This window comes from Pezoporus flaviventris, unplaced genomic scaffold (genome assembly GCF_033815535.1).
Source record: "Pezoporus flaviventris isolate CSIRO_AGI_PZ_B2104156 unplaced genomic scaffold, CSIRO_AGI_Pfla_v1 ptg000073l, whole genome shotgun sequence".
NCBI classification, from domain to species: domain Eukaryota; kingdom Metazoa; phylum Chordata; class Aves; order Psittaciformes; family Psittacidae; genus Pezoporus; species Pezoporus flaviventris.
The window spans coordinates 3663403-3682475 of NW_026892621.1; the positions used below are offsets into that span (position 1 = coordinate 3663403).

The following is a 19073-nucleotide window of genomic DNA, read 5'->3' on the forward strand; positions in this document are numbered from 1 at the left end:
GAGGGGAAAAAAATGACTATTAAAAAGTGATACAACTCAGGTAATGGTGTTGTCAACAAACATTCAAAAGAAACTGTGCATCTTTGGATGCCTGTGCAAGAACTTGTGCAGTGCTGTTTACCGTAGACTCAGCAAGACAGCGAGCCCAGATAAACACCTCTGAGCTTGGAGTGGCAGTAGATGACAGCGAGGCCTCCCAAACAAAACAGGCACATACAGAACAGAACAGAAACATGAAGCTCTCTTCACACATTTACATGTATACCCCTCTTAAGATTCCAGTCAAAGTTTATTCTTGCTGCTATTTGATTTAAGTGCAGGAAGTCCTATTGAATCAGTTCAGATGGTTGTATATTGATGCAGCCACAACTGACTGTTAGCCACAGGAGTAAACTCAGAACCGACACAACTTTGTCATCATCGGGGTCTGCATCAGCTCCACAAAGTTTGGGTTTGTATTGGTTTCCAAGTAAAACTGATATAACATTCAGTACACAGCTTAAAACAGAACTGGGAGGAAGTATGACACCAGTATCTGACTGCTTGAATAAATTCTGATTTAAATATTAAATCAAATCGGATTCTGTTGCAGTTTAGGAGTCTCACTTTCTTCAGTGTGCATGGTGGAAGGGAGTCAGGAAAAAACCAACACCTCTGGCAGCAGAGCTGACTTGGCCTCAAAGAATAAAAAGCAGGAAAATTCCCCGGTACCATTTGGGGGAGGCAAGCATCTCTGACCCCCTCTTGGGAAAGAGCCTATAAACCAATCTTTGTGCAAGGCAGGGATTCCTGGCAGAGCAGGAGGCACAACCCATTCACTGCTTTCCCCCGAAACATCTTTTCATGAAGAAACACACGGATCTGTCATGCAATCAGTGACTAACACTCGTTTGAAGTTTAGCCTGAAGCCCGTGGCCACTTGGCCAGTTCTTGTTACAAGTATGATACTTTACAGGTTCTCTGCACAGTTGCAAGCTAAGTTAGGAATGAAGCTTGACATTGCGCTTAGTGTGCACGACATGCACAGTAGGAAACAGCTTCAAGAACAGCGATGATTCTTAAATACAGTGAGCTACCAAAGCTGTTTGTAGTCTGGCCATCTATAAAGCAAGGAAATCTGAGTTCACATCTCAAATTCAACAGAAACTGAACAGTCACCACGCTGCACTGTGTTAATTCTACTCCTCACATTTGTCTAACACTGTACCAGTGAAGTTAGAGACTGTTGCAATGATTTAAATTGTAACAGACTCAGTACCTATTTCATAGTAACAAAACCAAACCCTACAATCTGAAAAACAAACCTATCAGCTAAAATATGACTGTAGTAGACTAAGAAATAATATTGCAGCTCTTAAAGGGTCTTTTAAGCCATCAATTCCTTTCTTCCTACCCCCTAACCTCCATCTTAATTCCCCAGAGAATTCCCTATGCTTTTCCAGTTTTCTACTCATACAGCTACTTCAGACTGACCTGGATATTATACCTTATAAATATGTATATACCTAAATTCTTATGAAGCATGGCTACAATAACACACCACTGCGAAGAAATTGTGCTATATGTGCCAAGGATTTTCTAACACAGGACAGCCTCATCGTTCCTTCACCCCACGTTACTACATTTCTCACCACATCTTTCACTCCCTGTTAGCAATGTGCCTTCAAAACACCAACCACTAAACTTACTATGTGTTGGTTAAAGCTGATGACACAAGACCTCTATGTTGCTGTTCTAGGAACACCTTCTCAACAGAAACCAAGCATCTTCAAATTATTTCTATTTCAGCTAAATGCAAAAGAAACAAAAAAAAAAAGACATTAAATAGTTCGCCTCTTTTATTACATTGATACAATTAATTTCACTTCAAATTCTTGAAATTAATCTCAGTTACTTCACAAATGACACTACGTGGATTTCCGTAGGGCCATACAAACACCAACAGCATAAGGACACTAATCTACATTGAACATTTATCGACATAGTTAGCCCATGTAACTTCATTCCAACAATAAATTGTACCTTCATTTTCAGCCTGTGACCTACTACCTGCACACACAAAGAACAGAAAAATACCCACAGAGTACTGCCTCCACAATGGCAGGTAGAAAGAAAACAGAGAGAAAGACCTCAGAGAACGCGGAGGGCTGATTCTGGGGAAGAATCTCATATGCTTATCACAAATACCAGAGCTTATTTTCACGTTTTGCAGGGCACAAAGCAATTGCTGAAGGGATTATGAATGAATGCAGCTCTCACAGATGCACACCTCATGTGAGGAATCACGTAAAGAATACTGACATGCGTGTGACCTCCAACACGCACAGTGCCTGCAGCTGCCTGGCCATGGGGTTGGCAGCAGCTCAGCTGGGTCCACTTGGGATCCTGGCACATCCTTCTGGTGATGAGGGACACCCACACGCACACATCTCCCCAGTCCCTCCCAGGATTAAACCTGTTATAAACCATTGACCAATATGCACTCGTTTGTCTGGATTTGCAGCAATTCTAGTTCAGAAACAGCTGGAGTTGCCCCCGAGCGTGAGCACGCGATCATTACTGTTTTCACGATCTCAGGCTGAATGCACAGGCATATTTCACTGTCACACTTGTACACAGACAAATAGGAATCCTCTAAAAGCTGTTCCTGGGTTACAATAAACAACAGATCCTTCTTGCTCTATTTAATCTTGCCTTTTTTTTTTTTTATGAATACAGGTAGGTGTTTTCCTTCATATGTTTGCATTTAAGCATTGGCTTAAGAAAGTGAAATAAAGCACACATCAAGCCAAAATACTACTCTCGGTAACATAACTCCAGAATACATTTTAAACTACCTTCTCAAAACCCATACATAACTAATCTAAGAATAAAGAGGAAACCAAGAAATCATTACAAAGCAGGGATCAGCATACACTCTTTGTGAACCTTCCGTATCTGCCACATCTTTTCATTAAACAATGGTTAATTATAAGAGAGGGTCTTTAGAAAAGAAAAAGTCAACTTTGAAATCTTTACCAGTAGCACTGGAAAATGCAATCTATTAAAACAGCTAAGCAAGATTAAGATACAAGAAGTGGAGAGAGGGATAGATGGAGCTGGCTCTAAAGAAAGGCAATAAAGGCCAGAGGTTTATAGCAATAAAGCTGCAACTGTAACACACAGATGTTTTCACATGAACCAGACAGCATGGGCAAGCCCCAGCAAATAAAAGCAGTTTACAGTTAAAGTTTCAGTTAAAGTAAGCCTAGTGCATGTACTAAAATTATTCTGTTTAAAAGAACAGAAAAGGCTATTTCTGTCCAACTACTGTTTATAATTTCTCTCTTTTACAAAGCAACAAATATATATCTAAAGCAAACTTAATTCCAGTGTTTTGAAAGTATTATAACCTCATACAATACCGTTGTAGTGGATGGACAGAAATACTCTTGTAATGCTGTGTAGTGTTTTGGGGACCTTTCAATGAATATGTCATTAAGTTTAAAATCAGAACAGAAGGGGAAAAAGTCAGAGGAGAGCAATAAATCACTCTTCACTGTTCTATTTGCTAAATAAGAAGCATTTCTCCTTTTAAGATTATGGATGACAGAAGTTTCTGTAGCGACATTGTTTATAGCTGCACAGCAGATCTGTAGCCAGAAATATGCTAACACAAGCAACTGATTTCTGGTTCAGCAGCAAAAGAGGGGAAAAAAAAAAAACCCAAAAAACACAAAAGCAAGTAACTTCAGTGTTTGCTTCCTGGGGGAGAAACATGTTCTCTTCAGCCTGAAACAAAGCATTGCTGCTTTTCTTTCTTGCCTTTTGTTTTTTTCTGAAGCAGAACAACAGGCATGAGTTAGTAAAACAGAGTGTGGTAATTGACTGTATCCTCCTTTTATTTTATACACCATTAATTAGGACACTCATCTTGGACTTGTTCAGGTCCCTCCTCCTCCAGGTCCAAATTTGAATGGCATACCAAATGAATAGTCTGGGTTTCCCAGCAAATGAAAATACCGAACATATGCTTAGCAACTGAGAACTTGCCTATTTCTGTTAACAACAGACCTGTAAACATTCCATGATCATTTCACTAAAGACTGTATAACTGAAAAAGGAGTAAAGATTGTTTAGGGCCAGCTCAATTTTAACACTGCACTGCTGCTGAAACAATTGACTTGACCACGTTAACACTGTTTTAACGTACTGTGCTGCAGAGGCAAGAAGGAAGTTGTAAAGCACATGGATAAAGTGCTGAAAGAAGTACCTACAAAAACAACTAAAGGAGGAAAAGCAGATAAGCAATAGTAAGTATATCAAAACATCCAGAAAGAATTCAGATTTAACGCCTTTCCTGTTACTAATCTTGCCCCATACAAACGCTAGTTTTTCATGCACGACACTGACATTGCCAGGCTTGTCCTGATTCTCTGTGCTCTTAAAGATGTGGAAGGAATAACCTGGGAAAGCACCCTGCGGTCCTCCTAATTAATGAACTAATTTTTTCATAATGAAATAAGCCAATGAAGATTTACCACATGAGGAATGGCCACATTTTCACATGCAGCACATTCTGCCTACCTGTAAAAAACAGCTCATTTATGGCGTTTCTGTCACTACCAGAAAACTTCACAGACAAAGCCTCACGACTGAATAATTTCCCTGCATTGTTTCAAAATTCAGGAGATAACAAATATCTATTTTTGCAAAGTAGGCAAGTTGAGCACAAAGCACAGCATTTTGGAGACTCCAGCCATTGAGAAGTTCCATGCAGTAGTGTATGTGCTATCACGCCTAACAGTATGGTATTCCGTCAGCTGCAATTTTCAGAGCAATGCCTGGTATCCGATGACAAATTCCATTCTGGGAAGAAGACTCTTCCCCCTCCATTTGCCAAACAGCATTTATAGAGTGGTTCTGTAAGCATCATTTCCTTGGAGGTAATGCCACCAATCACTGCAAGCATTTGAGCACCAATTAGCTAAGAAGGACTCAGAAAGAAAAGCCACATTGTGTGGCTGACATTGCTCAGGAGCTCTGAGTAGCCTGTTTCCTGAGCTAGCACAGCTTGGGTAGAAACATCTGGTATGCTGAAGGATGCTACAACATGTTTACAAACTGTAGGCAGCTGAACCTCTTGCAAATTTGGGGGTTTAAAATGTTTAGACGCTTTTGTTCCTGGAGGCATTACCATCCCTCCACTGCTCATGCTAATGGTGCTCTACTGCCACTAAAATACATCTAGGCGCCAAGCAGACAATTGCCCCATTTTCCAGCCTATTTAACAAGCTGAAAACATAACTCTACTCATTCTTTACTTCTTTGCCACAATAAGCTTTGAGGGAAAAAAAGGGCAAAGCTTTCTGGAGGTAAGAATAATTTATTTATTAAAAAACAACGCAACCCAACCAACCAGTTATCCTGTTGAACACTTCTAGTTTCAAGAAAACCCTAAAATTGAGGGGATGGCCCTGACACCATTTACAGGAAGCTTCCCTGTGAAATACTAAGCAATACGAAAAGCTGAAGATTTTTGAAAGACAAAAAGCAGAGGGCCAGGAATTCAGCCTTTCAGGTGTTCTACTAAAAACCAGATTAACTGATATTTTAACCAGAGCAGATAGTAATATTTTCCAATCTGTGTAGTTGATAAATTTAAAAGTAGAACACTAGGCATGTCATTACTCTCAGTTTTATTATTTAAAGCTTTTGGTATTCACACAGCAACAACAGATGCTTCAGGCTGCATCTCAGTGATTGAACCACATATGGTTTTCTATCACATTATTACTAAACTGAAACATCACACTTCCAGACTTTTCCCCCTTTCAAGAAAAAACACGTAATTATTTGTGCCAGATATTCCACTCCAAAACTAACAGGACTCCCCCTCTTCCCTCCCACTGATCAAAAACCATGTAAATGACTGACAAATCTACTTTCAACACCTCTCATAGCTGTTGAGGGATTACAGATGTAGATTTTTGCTGATACTGCCGATTAGAATGTCTTTTTTCCTCCAGAAAACTGAAGGGTTTTGTTTGTTAGACACCAGAGATAAGCTCTCGCCACAAGCACAGTTGCCAATTCATAAAAGCTATTCAATTCCTTAACTGCACACCGATTTCTGCAATTAAAGAATTCAGTTTATTAAACTGAGTTGCAGAACAGCAGAGTCAAACCATACTCCTAATTTTCAAGGCCCAAGTATTTGTGTGTACCAAATCCCTGTGCCATTTCTGAACCAACAGACATATTCATCCAATCACTAACCTGGTAGAAAAAAAAACCCCAATCAGCATTTTGATTTGCCACAGAAGAAGAAACAAACATTCACATGGCAAGTCCACTCATTTCCATGTGGGGAAGTAAAGACAAAGCACTTCTGACCCTCCAACTCCGCACAGTAAGGGAAAAGTCTCCTGAAGAAGAGTCAAGCTCTAAATGAAAAGTTGCACTGGGCTGGTTGGTAAGAGACATCCAAGAGTTGACCAACCCTGATGAAGAATCCCCAGACTTTGAAAGCACTGAAGAACAGCATTCAATCAAAACACTGTTACTACAAACGTGTTATTCTTCCCAGTTGTACTTGGGATGGGGTGAACTTGTGAGTAGAAAATGAACAAGGACTGTGACATGATACTGCTCTTTCACTTCTGAAGCAGAAGTGGGGGCAGGGGGGACCCAAACAAAAACCAAAACACAGTCCCAAGAAACCCCCAACACCTCAAATGAAACTGATTGTCGAGACTGTCTTTGTACTGACCGCATTCACACAGCAAGTTCTGTGCAACTCCTCACTTTCAGTCACTCAAAACGCCTTCAGTATCATAAATGTTTTCAGAGCTGATTTAAGTGTTCACACAGTAGGATGGAAGCTATTTAAACTTCTGCAGACATTGATATTAAAACCTACCTTAAGCTCGCTGCCCATAATTTGTTATCAATTTACAAAACAAACAGTAGTGCAGGTGAAAAGTCGTGGTGATGCTAGAAATATTTCATCATCAGTATCTTTAACAGAAACACCCATGTCTAATTCTACTATAGATTGTTTTGTATTTAAAGACAATCAGGTTACAGATTCATCATCCTCTCCAAGAGTGTTAAAAAATAATCAGTTGTTCTTAACACAGCCTTAAAGTGACATGCTTTTAGGATCAGCTATCCAAAACATCTATTCATTGCATATTTATTAATTATGAGATGGTAGCCAGGACAGATTCATTCCCTCACTGAACTGACTGATATGAATGAAGACCAGAACAGTAAAAAACTGATTTGTAGGGCTTGTCTACATGAGGATTTTATCACAAAGGGGATTAGGGCATGGGTTTTAAAGCACAATAATTCTTCTGTACTAGAAATATCAACTGTATGGTCTAGCTTAATTATTTGAAGTGGATTAAACTAAACCACATAAAAGAAACTGCTGCCAAATAATAACAGTGTTCACAGGCAAAAAGTGTGGAATAGCAATTGCAGGCTTCCATTCACACAAGGATGACACATGCAACTGATGGTACATGTGTAAGAAGCATGGCTTGATCAAAGATCGCCTTTTTAAGTCCTGTATCAGTTTTTCAAAACATAAATCAAGACTCAACAGGTATGTATTTGGTACAATGCATATGAATTCAAAGCTATTACCTAGGACTTTATTGTGGCATTTACTAGCTGTTTCCAAACCTTTCATTTCCTTGTGGAAGTACATTTTCTTCCGTTTGCCAAAAGCAGACTTTTCACTATATTACCCCAAGAGAGTGAGAAACATGTTTCTCTCATTCGTTCCCATATTCTTAAACTGGAGTTGTATATTGGAGGGAAGTGTAAGTTAAGTGTTACTATAAAATCAGCACAGACTGCGTACACAGTGCTATCAGCTTCTGCAAGTGCAACTCCTTGTTAAGCATTTTCCTTCACTATTTTCTCACTAACAAGACTATGCTTTTAAAACACTTGATAACTGGAAGACCAGTTCCCAAACCCCTTATTTTCACGTGAGAGAAATACAAAATTGTAATTCTCCTTCATGTTTAAACATTTGCTGTTCAATGCAATTATGGGAAGTAGAACTGTACTTTCAGTAATTCTTTGTCTTTACTTAAACACTACCAGCTTACACTGTGGTCTTACTTACAGATAAAATAGTTGCACGTTACCTAGTCTGGCACTGGACAGCTGCTCCTAAACAGCACAGACTTCTTCAATCCTTTCCCCTTACTTGACAAGTACGCAATTAGTGACAAGCCTTTAAGGTGACTGGCTGATAATTATACCACTATATCCTTCCCTTCCACTGAAACAGAAGACCAAGCTTGGACAGTAAGTAAGCAATGAACTCCATTAGGAAATATCTTTATCCTCTCCCATCAGGGGACACAGAAGTACAGACAGGACCACAGAATTCCAGAAGCAGCAAGCCAGGCACCTTACTGGAAAGCTCAAGGATAATTGCTAAATTCAAGATTAAGAATAACTTCCAAGTGTTGGTACCCACTTTGTAACACAGAGCGAGGTCCAGCTGGCACTGTTTCCACAAAAGCTGACACAAAAGAAGTGTAAGTTCAGTGACCAGTCTCATTTCTTCCTCTTAGCAGCTTTTTGTACTCCAGCATTCTTGGTGTGCAATATGCACAACAAAAGGACAAACTCAGAGACAGCATCAGTTAGAAGCTGCAGAGTGGCATAAATCTAATTAAGTCTAAGTGGTAAGACTAAAGGAACATAAATTAGAACCAGATACAGATCAGCTTCCTCACATGCAAGTTGCACTGACTCAGACTTCCTCTGGATTCTCTAAATCCAGCCCAACATTCCTACCCTGTGGAATTCAAACTAGAGTCTTAGGCAAGTTAACCAGAAAGAATGCATCTAAGCTGAGAAAATGGAGAATACATATTCAAAATGCATTAAGAAAATGTATTGAAAAGAAAGTAAGTTAAACTTTTGCCTTTTCTACAGATATATGTTAGCTTATAAGAGAAACCCTCCAGGCCAGAGAAGTTCCTCAAGGACTTTGCCTGTTACTCATTTTACTAGTAACAGTAAGTAACTAGCAGACAACCAAGTCATCCTATTACAGTGGGATCTGTAAAACCGGTATGCGTCCCAGTGAGGTGAACATGAAAGAACACCAAACCCAATACCCATTATAAAGCAAAGAGCCATGAAATGAAACCTTCATTTTACAAACCTCTGGAAGAGTGCACCACTATTACCTTAGTTATTTGAACATACACACAAATTCCGGGACTTGCCCCAATACACCGTGTGTGTTTACTTGGCAGTTAGTTATTTTAGAAGGTTCAACAGCAGTAAATCAGTTTCTACTCAACATTTGAGGCAACTGCTTTTCAAAAAATATAGACAGAATAAAGGAACAAAGACCAAAAGAAAAGCTGAATTTGTCTTAGAAGGTGATTTTATACATAGAAGCTACACACAAAAGCAGTCTGAAATCCAAACTAGCATTTTCTAGTCAGCATCTGTACAGCTTGATATCCAAGATACATACACTCCTTGAGTGCTTACACTACTTGGACAAAACTACTAAACATGGAGAGAACAATCTGATCTACAAAGTAGTACTGCAACTTGTCTGACCTGAAAACACTATTGTAACATTAGTTAACCCATCTTAAACACTTATTCTGAACGTTAAAAGCAGTGAGTGGCATCATGAGTCTCTGTAGCTGGAGCTGATATAATTGCTATGTTAAAATCCTGTACTCACCTTTTGCTGGCTGGGAAAGGAAAATGAAGTGCTCATTACTGATAATAGTCCACCTCTTAGTTTTTATGAGCTGAAAAGGAATCTTTGCCCACCCAGTTATGTGTGGGTGGAAACTTAAGCCCACTCAGTTATGTGTTCTTAAACAAGAACGGGTCTACCAGACATTATTAAGGAGCATGAGTTCTCAAACCATCTCCAGTTCAACACCAGTTCCATTATAACTTTTTGTTCACTAACAAAGCAAATGCAGCTGGGAAAAGAGAGCACCTTTATATGAGTCATTAAGTACATTTTCCAAACACAGGAACGATTCCCTCTTGTGTACTAATTTAATTGTATTGGTTTTGGACGCGAGGAAGACAACCTTTGAAGGGCTTCTGAAGACATTTTTCTACATGTCTTGGATTCAGATGGATGCACAGATGGATGAACACAGCATCGAGGCTGATACACAGCATAAACATAAAGCATCTGGATTCAACAAAGCAGAAAACTAAATTTCAGACTTACGTTTCTCATCATCAGCATGTACTAGAGATGCTGCTCTCGACAAAACATCCAATGGAGTCTCCATTCCTCTCTGGATCCTGGAAAATTCAAAGCCAAAGTTTCAAAGAGTAAACTCACCGAGTCCTTACCACAAAACAACATCCTAGGTAGTATGCCACTTGTTCATAGCACACACACACCACATTTTACAGAAGGAAGTAGTCATGAACAAGAGCACAACAGTAGAAAGAATCAAAAATGCAGGTTTCTGCTGCTTTTTTTCATGTTAAACTACCACATGATTTCTTAAAACTAAGTCATTGCTGAAAACAAGGAACACTGGAATTAGCTTTCCCACCAACTACTCCTCCAAAACAAGCCAAAAGACCAAATTCTCAAGTATTTGACTGAAGCTGGTGATCACTGCTTATTTAGTTGCAGAAGGGTTATGTGCTATATGCTATAGGCAATTTTCCCTCCCACATGCCAGCCTTCCATGCCAGTAAATAGCTACTTGAGACAATATCAAAAGATGCAACTCATCTGAAGTGAAGATGACAGCTGGCCTGACTGCCTACATGAGGGTAAGGCTGCTTTAGATCCATAGTATTCAATGGACTTGCACTCCATACTCTCCTAAGCCAAAGTAGAATCATCCAAAGCTTATAAGCCATTAAGACATTTTCTTACTCATGAACATACAAACATCATGTGTGTGTGTGTGTGTGTGTGTGTCTGTAATAACACAAACAGAAAACTAACTTGTATAATCACAATCACACCTCGGAGCTTTTCCCTGTTTCTCTTCCCATACAACACACAATTCCTGTACATGAAAATGAGCCCCATTTCTGTGGGTTTGACTTTCAGCCTTGGAACAACGCTGATAACACTAGCACTGGTACTAGCAACAGCTACTAAGGAGGAGAAAAATGACCGCTACTGCTGAACCCAGGACAGACTGTTAAGAGATTTGTTGGTTTTTTCCCCTGCAAAACTAGCATGCTGGTCTGACATAAGAACTGCTTACTGGAACTGACTTTACAGTATGAGCTTAAAAAGGTAGTGGCAACTACTAAATCTCAAACACATGTATATGGACATAACAACAAGCATATGTTTGGGAAGCAATTTCCTTGACTTAGCGCTATCAATAATAAACCTCCCTATCCTCCCTCCCTCAGCCTAAATAATGTCAAAGACTTGAAAACTAATCAAAGATTTTTGAAACAGAAAGTATTTTGAAAGTATTTTTAAAATTTAAAACCTCTCTTTTCAATAAAAAAAATAAATCCAGTCTTGTTTGCCCAGAACTGTGCAAGTGGAAGAGACGTACTTAAAATAACTCAGCATAGCACTTGAGGATTATGCATCTCCCTCCCTGTCAGAATCAGCTTTTGCTCAAGAACAGTGTTTTAACCCAACTTATAAAATCAATTAACTCTCTCATTCAAAGACAGTACATGCAGGCAAGAGGTTTTAGGAAACAAGATGTTAGATTCTTATTTTACCAAGTGTGTCTTCATTAAACATTTCTTTACACAATATTTGATGTTCCAAACCAAAGCAAAAACTTGGAAGAGAGCATTCCTTAAAGAAGCCTTCAGCATCATTCCACTTTGATCCCTTCAACCTTGATGACTGGTTTCTTTCCCGTTTTGTTTTTGCAGAATCTAAAATAGCACCACTTTATTTCTCACCAGGCTGTCAATTACCAACCCTTTCACACACATTCCTCTATCAGAGTGAAAATTCTGTTGGAACAATGATTAGAATATGTCTGATCAGATCAGACATATGAACAGATGATGCAGCTATGCCAAACCAAAGGCTAACTCATGATTTAGTAATAACCAGCTCTGTCCTACCTTTCAAAGCCAGCAATACACAGCTTTTGGTCAACTCTTTAAAAAAACCCTCTTGATAAAGAGCAATACGAAGGATACTAATATGTCTCATTGGAAATAAATTGCTGCTTTAAGATTTCCAGAACTTTTCAAATAATGGGACTAGCAGATGCCCAATCCCTTTCCGGAACATGCTCCTAGTAAGAGAATTAGCTAGTGACAGAAGTCCACACTGAGAGAAGGAAACAGGAACCAAGTCTTAATTCTGTTCAGGAAATTAGACACTTTAAAAACAACTTCACTAAAACTGGCCTTAACAGAGTTTTGTAGCTTTGCATATTGTTAAAGATCACATCATGAGAGAGCTGCAGAAGTACTTCCCTAACAGTTAAGGTCTTGTGAAGAATGCTGTGGTCATTCAAGAGCTTCCTTGAAGCCACACTGTTTGTCAAGAGATCTGCAAATTCCAGGGGGCCATACCATATGTACTGTGACTTTTAAACATGCTGAACACATTTACAGTTCTGAAAATCACCTTCAAGGAGCTATCAACTTCTGGATTATTTTTTCAAGTAATATGAAATACCTTTCTCTCTAAATTCACAAGCCAGGGATAACAGTTCAGGAAAGAAATGAAGGTTGCCTATGAGAATGAGAGAGGAGGAATCTTTTCTTAGTTCGCAGCCTAAAACCCTAATTCCATCGCGGCAAGGACAGCGACTGCTACAGCTACTCCATGGCAGCCTTTAGAGAACAGCCCAGTCACCCTCAGAAGGCCTCATGCTTCAGAAATGAAAGAATAGCTCAATTTCCAGGGTTCTGACAAAAAAAAAGCCAACACACTTGTGATGAAAGGCAGCTAATTCTCTGTGAGACACAGAAACCCATCTGTACAGCAGAAACCAACAAGGATCTAAGCTGGATTTTGTTAGCATCCCTAACTGGGTAAAAACCCAGCTCTGCAGCCTGTGTGCAAGTATATTACTCTACACTCAAAAAGGAAAACAAGTGACTAGCAAAGACTGAGAACACAAATTGAACCTCCCCTGGATAGCTCCAATTTAAATACTGTGGGAACAGTTTCATAAGTTTCTCACTTGTTACAAAACCTTAACTGTTACAGACACAAACCAAAAGTACTTTTACAAGCATTCAAAATAGTGTTACCCACTGTAATTTCAAATATTAGTTTAATATCTTAATCCTTTTATTTATCAGTTAACCGCTTCCACTCAACATCCCCCTGATCTGTCATCTCACCTACACTGCAGTGAAGAAACATTCTGAAAACACAGCAAAGACTTGGAACATCAAATCACAGAGACACAACATCTGACAGGCAAGTTACTAAACACTGATGCGCTGCGGGTTTTTTATGCAACACTTGAAGAACATAACACCTATTAGCGGAATGAAACAGCACATTACTCTCCCTCTCCTTTTCAATCTTTTGCACATTCCATGCACATATGGAGTACTCTCAGCTCTGTGAATGCCAGGTAACATTTTTATTTTTTTTTGAGAAAAGAAATCTTGTTAAAATTAACAGTTAAGCAACTCATGGGTTGTACAGCACCTTCCAAGCAGCAGGGAAAGCATGCAGGCAAAAACCCTCAAGTTGCTTGGTTGAAGCTTCAGTAAACAGGCAGTAGAGAAACAGCACCAGAGACTAACTGCAGACTGAACAACGAGGCGTTTATTTAATCCCACAAAGTTATTATTCACAGGGAGGTATGTCAGGGAAGATTTCAAATAAAGAGAAGAACTTTCTACTTGATTAACAAAAGAAAGCAGGAATAGCAAAGAGACAGATAAGATTTGACATAACCTCGAAGATTCTGTTTGCAGCAGCAGTCTCTATGATGGAGATATGATGGGGTTTGTGTAACAGCTGTTAACAAGTAACTGAAATAACACCTTCGATGACAGAAAGAAGGAAAAAGTTGGGCGATGAGAACAGAAGACCTGTATGAAAGGCATGCTGTGCAGATAAGAAAAATCTGAAGAGTTTATATGTCATTTGGACATGAAGATCTAAAAAGAGGTCAAAGTCATAAAGATACTTGGATTACAGGTCTGACTGACAGAACAGCAGCATGGCCCACAGCCATTGCTAACACATTAATAAGAACCATCTGAAAGCAGACACTAGAAAGTGCTCTCTCAAGCTTGGCAAGTGTGAACTAGAGATAGACATCTACATGATGCCAAGGAGAGAGAAAGGTTGAACCCTTCAATGATGTAGAGAAAAGTCTGGTACTTGAATTCATACGTCTGGTGAAATTGCAGAGATAAGGTTGGAGGGAGAAGAAGTGGATTAATAAACAAAGCCCATTATAACAACCAGAAAGTGAGAGAGGACCAAGACACTCAAGAAACAATCAAGAGTGAGGACTTAAGTGAAGTGTAGATAAACAAAAGTATTGGGAAAACGAGATTAACTGAAGATCAGTGTCAGACAGGTCAAAAGCGGCTCACATCCAGGAAGGTACAGGCATAGTACTTTCCTGTCCAGTTCAGAACCAGAAGCACCTAGAGAAAGAGTCTCCAGCTGACTGAAGTAGAAGAAAGCTAAACTGAAGAGGAAATGCAGACACAATTTATCAGCACAATCAATAAGTCTACAGAGTAAGGGAAGATAAAGCATAAGCTTGATGCAAACTAGGTCAACATCTTTCACTTTTTACGAAAGGAGAGAGTAAAGCATATTTGGACTGTGAATGAGAGTAACAATAAGCATGTTGTATTCAATGTGTCCTCAATAGCCACAACACGTTTAAATTCCTTCAACCACACTTAAATCAGAGCTTCTCCCTGCAGGTACATAAACCCTGTGGAGATACCTGTGTGAAATGTTAACCCTAAGTGTGACTGTCACGTAGCACAGATCATCCTTCTGCATTTAAACTCCCAGTCTTCAGAGTGAATTCATGCTACTCCACCAAAGAATCCTCAGAACACCCCTTTTGGTGAGGGTTTTTTGTCATGTATTTATTCAGTACTTTGGTGGTTGGGGTTGGTTGGTTGTTTTTTTTTCCCCATGCTTGTTTTGCATGGAAAATGTGTTTGAACAGGCAAGTCTTCAAGCAGAAACAGCTTCCCAATTTAACTTATCACACAGAAAATTAAAAGCTTAAAGCAAAGCTTTGGCATTTTACCTTGTGTTTTTTGTTTGCTTGTTGCATAAATCCTCCTTACCAAAGTAACATTCTAAAAAGAATGCTATTAGCAGTGGTATTCAAATTGGATGCTAACAAACATAAGAAATTGAAGGTGAAGAAGTCTAACCTGACCACATCTTATATCTACAATACTGCTCAGTCCATCCTCCGTTACACATTCTGCTGCAAACATATTATGAAACATCTAACCAAAGAAAACAGAACTGAACTGAAACTGCCTCTTATTACAGAACGCTGTCAAATGTAACCGAAAGCAGTTTGCCTTCTCAGTGTCTCCATACTGTATTAGTTAACAAAGCTACACATATTTAAAAAAACGCCTCCTTATGCTTTATAATGTGAAAGTGCTTTTTGGTTAACATGCCCCAAAAGCCTTTGCCAGTGATTTTCTACGCTGGTTTAGTGACTGGGTGTATTTTATACTACCCCACTATTCAATGCACCCCTTCCAGCACCACTTCTCAGTGCCCAGCACTTAGCACTGGCCTAACCCCTACTCTACGGTGGGTGTTAAAGCTAGTCGGTAGCATTCATCTCATTGAGGTAAGGCAGGCTTAGAAACACAGCACCCAGCACGCAAACGCCATCCCCATTCCCCACAGCGTGCCTCCAGGATGTTGGTGATCCAACAACTGTTCCAGCCCAGCAGTTTGCTCCCAAACCCAATGCACATGCACAGCGCGGGCACACCCGAATTCCACCAGCAGTCTAACGGGCCAGAGCTGCTTTACTTGTGACTGAAAGCAGCTCTTGTAACTGCTCCCCAAAAGCCTCGCAGCCTGATCCTGAACATCAAGATTATAACCGGGTAATCAAAGAGAGCTGTAGGGAATTTATGGAAAACACCCTCGCGAGTCTGCAGGCAGGAAAATACAAATGAAGGCCAAGAAGTTCGCAGAAGAGCCTGAAAGTAGAAAGTTTACGCATCATTAAGGCGGGAGAGGCAGACTGCTGCCGATCTAAGCGTTACTAATAGCACTGCGAGGAGAATTTCGCTCAGTTCTCGCAACCTCCACTTTGTTCCTCCCCCAGAACCGCTTCTCTAACAACTCCGTACTGCACAGCTGGAGAAAATCTAATCAGAGTACCCTGCAGGAGGAAGCCTGGAGATCCTGATCAACCAGTCTCCTCTGCGGTTTAACTTAAAAACCTCCATTAGTTCCGATAATGCCGAAGCACCAGCAGGGTAAAGCTGTAAGTAGCTGTCTGCACGGTTTGGCAGGCGTCAGTGGTTAAACCGCTCAGGACAGAGGTGCTCGGCTGCCATGTGCAGTAAGCTGGGCTCGGACAATTAATTACTACCGATTACAGCTGGGAACCACAAAGAGCCTGACCGAGCAGAGCGGAGCCGCGCTGCTCCGGAGTACATTAAGCAGTCCCTACAGATGGACACAGCAGGCGCAAACACCCCGGCAGTGCCCTCGGGCTAGCTCTGGGGTGCTCCACCACAGGAGCCTGTGCCACCGGCGGCTGTTCCGTGCGCTCGGCGCAGGCCGAGGAGCGACTTTAAGATGGCAGTCAGCCGCTGCCCGCAGGTAACCGCGGGCCGTTTCCCGGCAGCTCCCCCGCGCCTCCCGCCGTTACCTGGGCAGCCCCGGCCACCGCCGTCCCTCCCCCGGGGGCACCGGCGGAGAGCTGCGAACCCCCGCGGCAGCGGGGCGGCCCGGGTGCTGCCGACAGCGCGGCCGCGCCTGAGGGGGCTCTCTGAGGTAACTCCACACTCCCCACCCACCGGGGCCCCCTCAGGGTGACGGCGGCCCCCGGACCAGCGCGGTGCCCGGCCCAGAGGCAGCCCCGCAGCGCGGAGGACGGGACGGAGCTGCCCCGGCCGTGAGGTCGCCGCGTCCCGCCTGTCAGCGCCGGCGGGGCGATGCTCGCTCCCCTCAGCGGCCGGAGCACGGGGACCCGCTCGGGGAGGGCGGCGGGGCCGCACCCTCGGGGCAGCACCTGTCCCCTTCACTCCCGTCCCCAACGTCCCACCGGCGGCGGGGCTCGGCTCCGCGGGTCACTCACCAGGGTGCTCCCGGCCGGACGGCGAGCAGCTGCGGCGGCGTGTCTAGGGCGGGCGGGCCGGAGCGGGGCGCAGCACAGCACAGCGCTCTGGAGAGCCGGTTGTTTACTGCCGGGCCAGGGCCAGGGCCGGGGCCCCGGCGGCGAGGCGGAGCAGGCGCGGCGAGCCCCGGCTCCGCTCGCTGCACGGGCCCGGGGAAGAATCCCAGGAATGATGGAATTCTCCTCCTAGCAGGTGGGCAGAGCGCCGCGGCCCCATTGGCTGGGCCCGGCTATGAGGTCAGCATAATTAGGGTAATGAGCCGCTGACATCATAACCTCGCAGGTAAAGAGAGCGCGGCGCGGGCGGCGGGCAGGAAGCGGGACTGCGGCAGCCAGGCCCCGCCCCGCCCGGCAGCCGGAGCAGGAGGAGGAGGAGCAGCAGCCGCAGTGCCCGCCCCGGGCTGGGTGCCGGGGGTCAGAGCGACGGGGAAATGGAACGTGGTGTGGTTGTGTTGGGTTGTGCTTGCTTTACCCTGCCCGAAGGGAGACTGAGATGAGCTCTTAGGCAGAAGCTGTTCCCTGTGAGGGTGCTGAGGCGCTGGCACAGGGTGCCCAGAGAAGCTGTGGCTGCCCCATCCCTGGCAGTGTTCAAGGCCAGGTTGGACACAGGGGCTTGGAGCAAGCTGCTCTAGTGGAAGGGGTCCCTGCCCGTGGCAGCTGGATGAGCTTCAAGGTCTCTTCCAACTCAAACCAGGCTGGGATTCTCAGAGCGTGTTTGATATTTTCAGGACTCCGGCAATTTAGGAGCACATCTTGCTAAAATATTTTGCCTGTTCTGAGTAATTTGATGACATTAAACCATCTGACAGCTTATACATACGAATGAGCCACTTTCAGAGGGATGACAGGCCAGCCGGGGCCCCACCACAGAGCTCTGTAGGGCTGCAGGTCTGTGGTGGAACCCAAGAAGCGCACAGCACAACGAAAATACAAAGAGTTGCAGTAGAATTCTGCTCATGGTGTTTCCTGTTCAACTCCTCCTCCTTTCAATGCAACAAACATATACGCTACCATAATAAATGCACAGGTATATAAATGGCAGCACAACTGTCTGTTCTCCCAGGGGAAAAAAGTACCAAGACGCAGTAAGGTTGATTTCAGATCCCAAAACTTCAATTTCCATATGAAACAGTGGAGGGGGTTCCCACCTTTGCCCAGAGGTGCAGCCATGCAGCATGGGAGGCACTCAGGAAGGGAATGGGAATGGGAATGAGGCCATCAGAGGTTCGGATTCCACAGAGGGTCTGTGCTGTCCAGTTCCAACTTCAAAACCTATCAAAATCATGCAAGATTAACTGATACAGAAGCATTTTCACATCCTTGCAAGGACAGGTCATGAGATCTCAGGGCTGTCACACGCTAGCCAAAAGTGCATTCCAAACACCAAATGAAATCCAGATTTCGACTCAGCACACACAGTATATGGAATAGAAAGATTTCAGTTGCTACAAAGCTGAAAGGCACATAGTCTAAGAACAACCACAAACATTATTTTATACATTTCTTAAACTCTCTATTTATGACATTTATAAATAGTACGATATTCTTATTTTTTAAAGTTGATACTGTATTACCAGACTACTAGAAAATATTTTCATTACCAGCAAGCAGGAGTTTATGACCTAATATTTGAAAAAATGGTAGTCAATAATGTAAAAACACATTCTTGAAATAAATTCTTGAAAAAAAAAAAAAGACAAGAAAAATACCATGAAATACGGAAAACCAAAAACCAAACCACAGGCACTGAGAAAAGATCTTAAGTAGACATTGGTACATATC

The 19073-nt window shown here is 42.3% G+C and overlaps 1 protein-coding gene across 1 annotated transcript in view; it reads right to left on the reverse strand.

Moving 5' to 3' along the window:
* VGLL4 (vestigial like family member 4) overlaps positions 1–10308 on the reverse strand; it is a 66807-nt gene extending 56499 nt beyond the window's left edge. Inside the window, exon 1 of the mRNA XM_061472961.1 lies at positions 10232–10308. Within this exon, the coding sequence (XP_061328945.1) occupies positions 10232–10295 (64 nt within the window). The 5' untranslated portion in view covers positions 10296–10308. The remainder of the gene's footprint in view (positions 1–10231) is intronic.
* Between the last annotated feature and the right edge of the window lie 8765 nt (positions 10309–19073).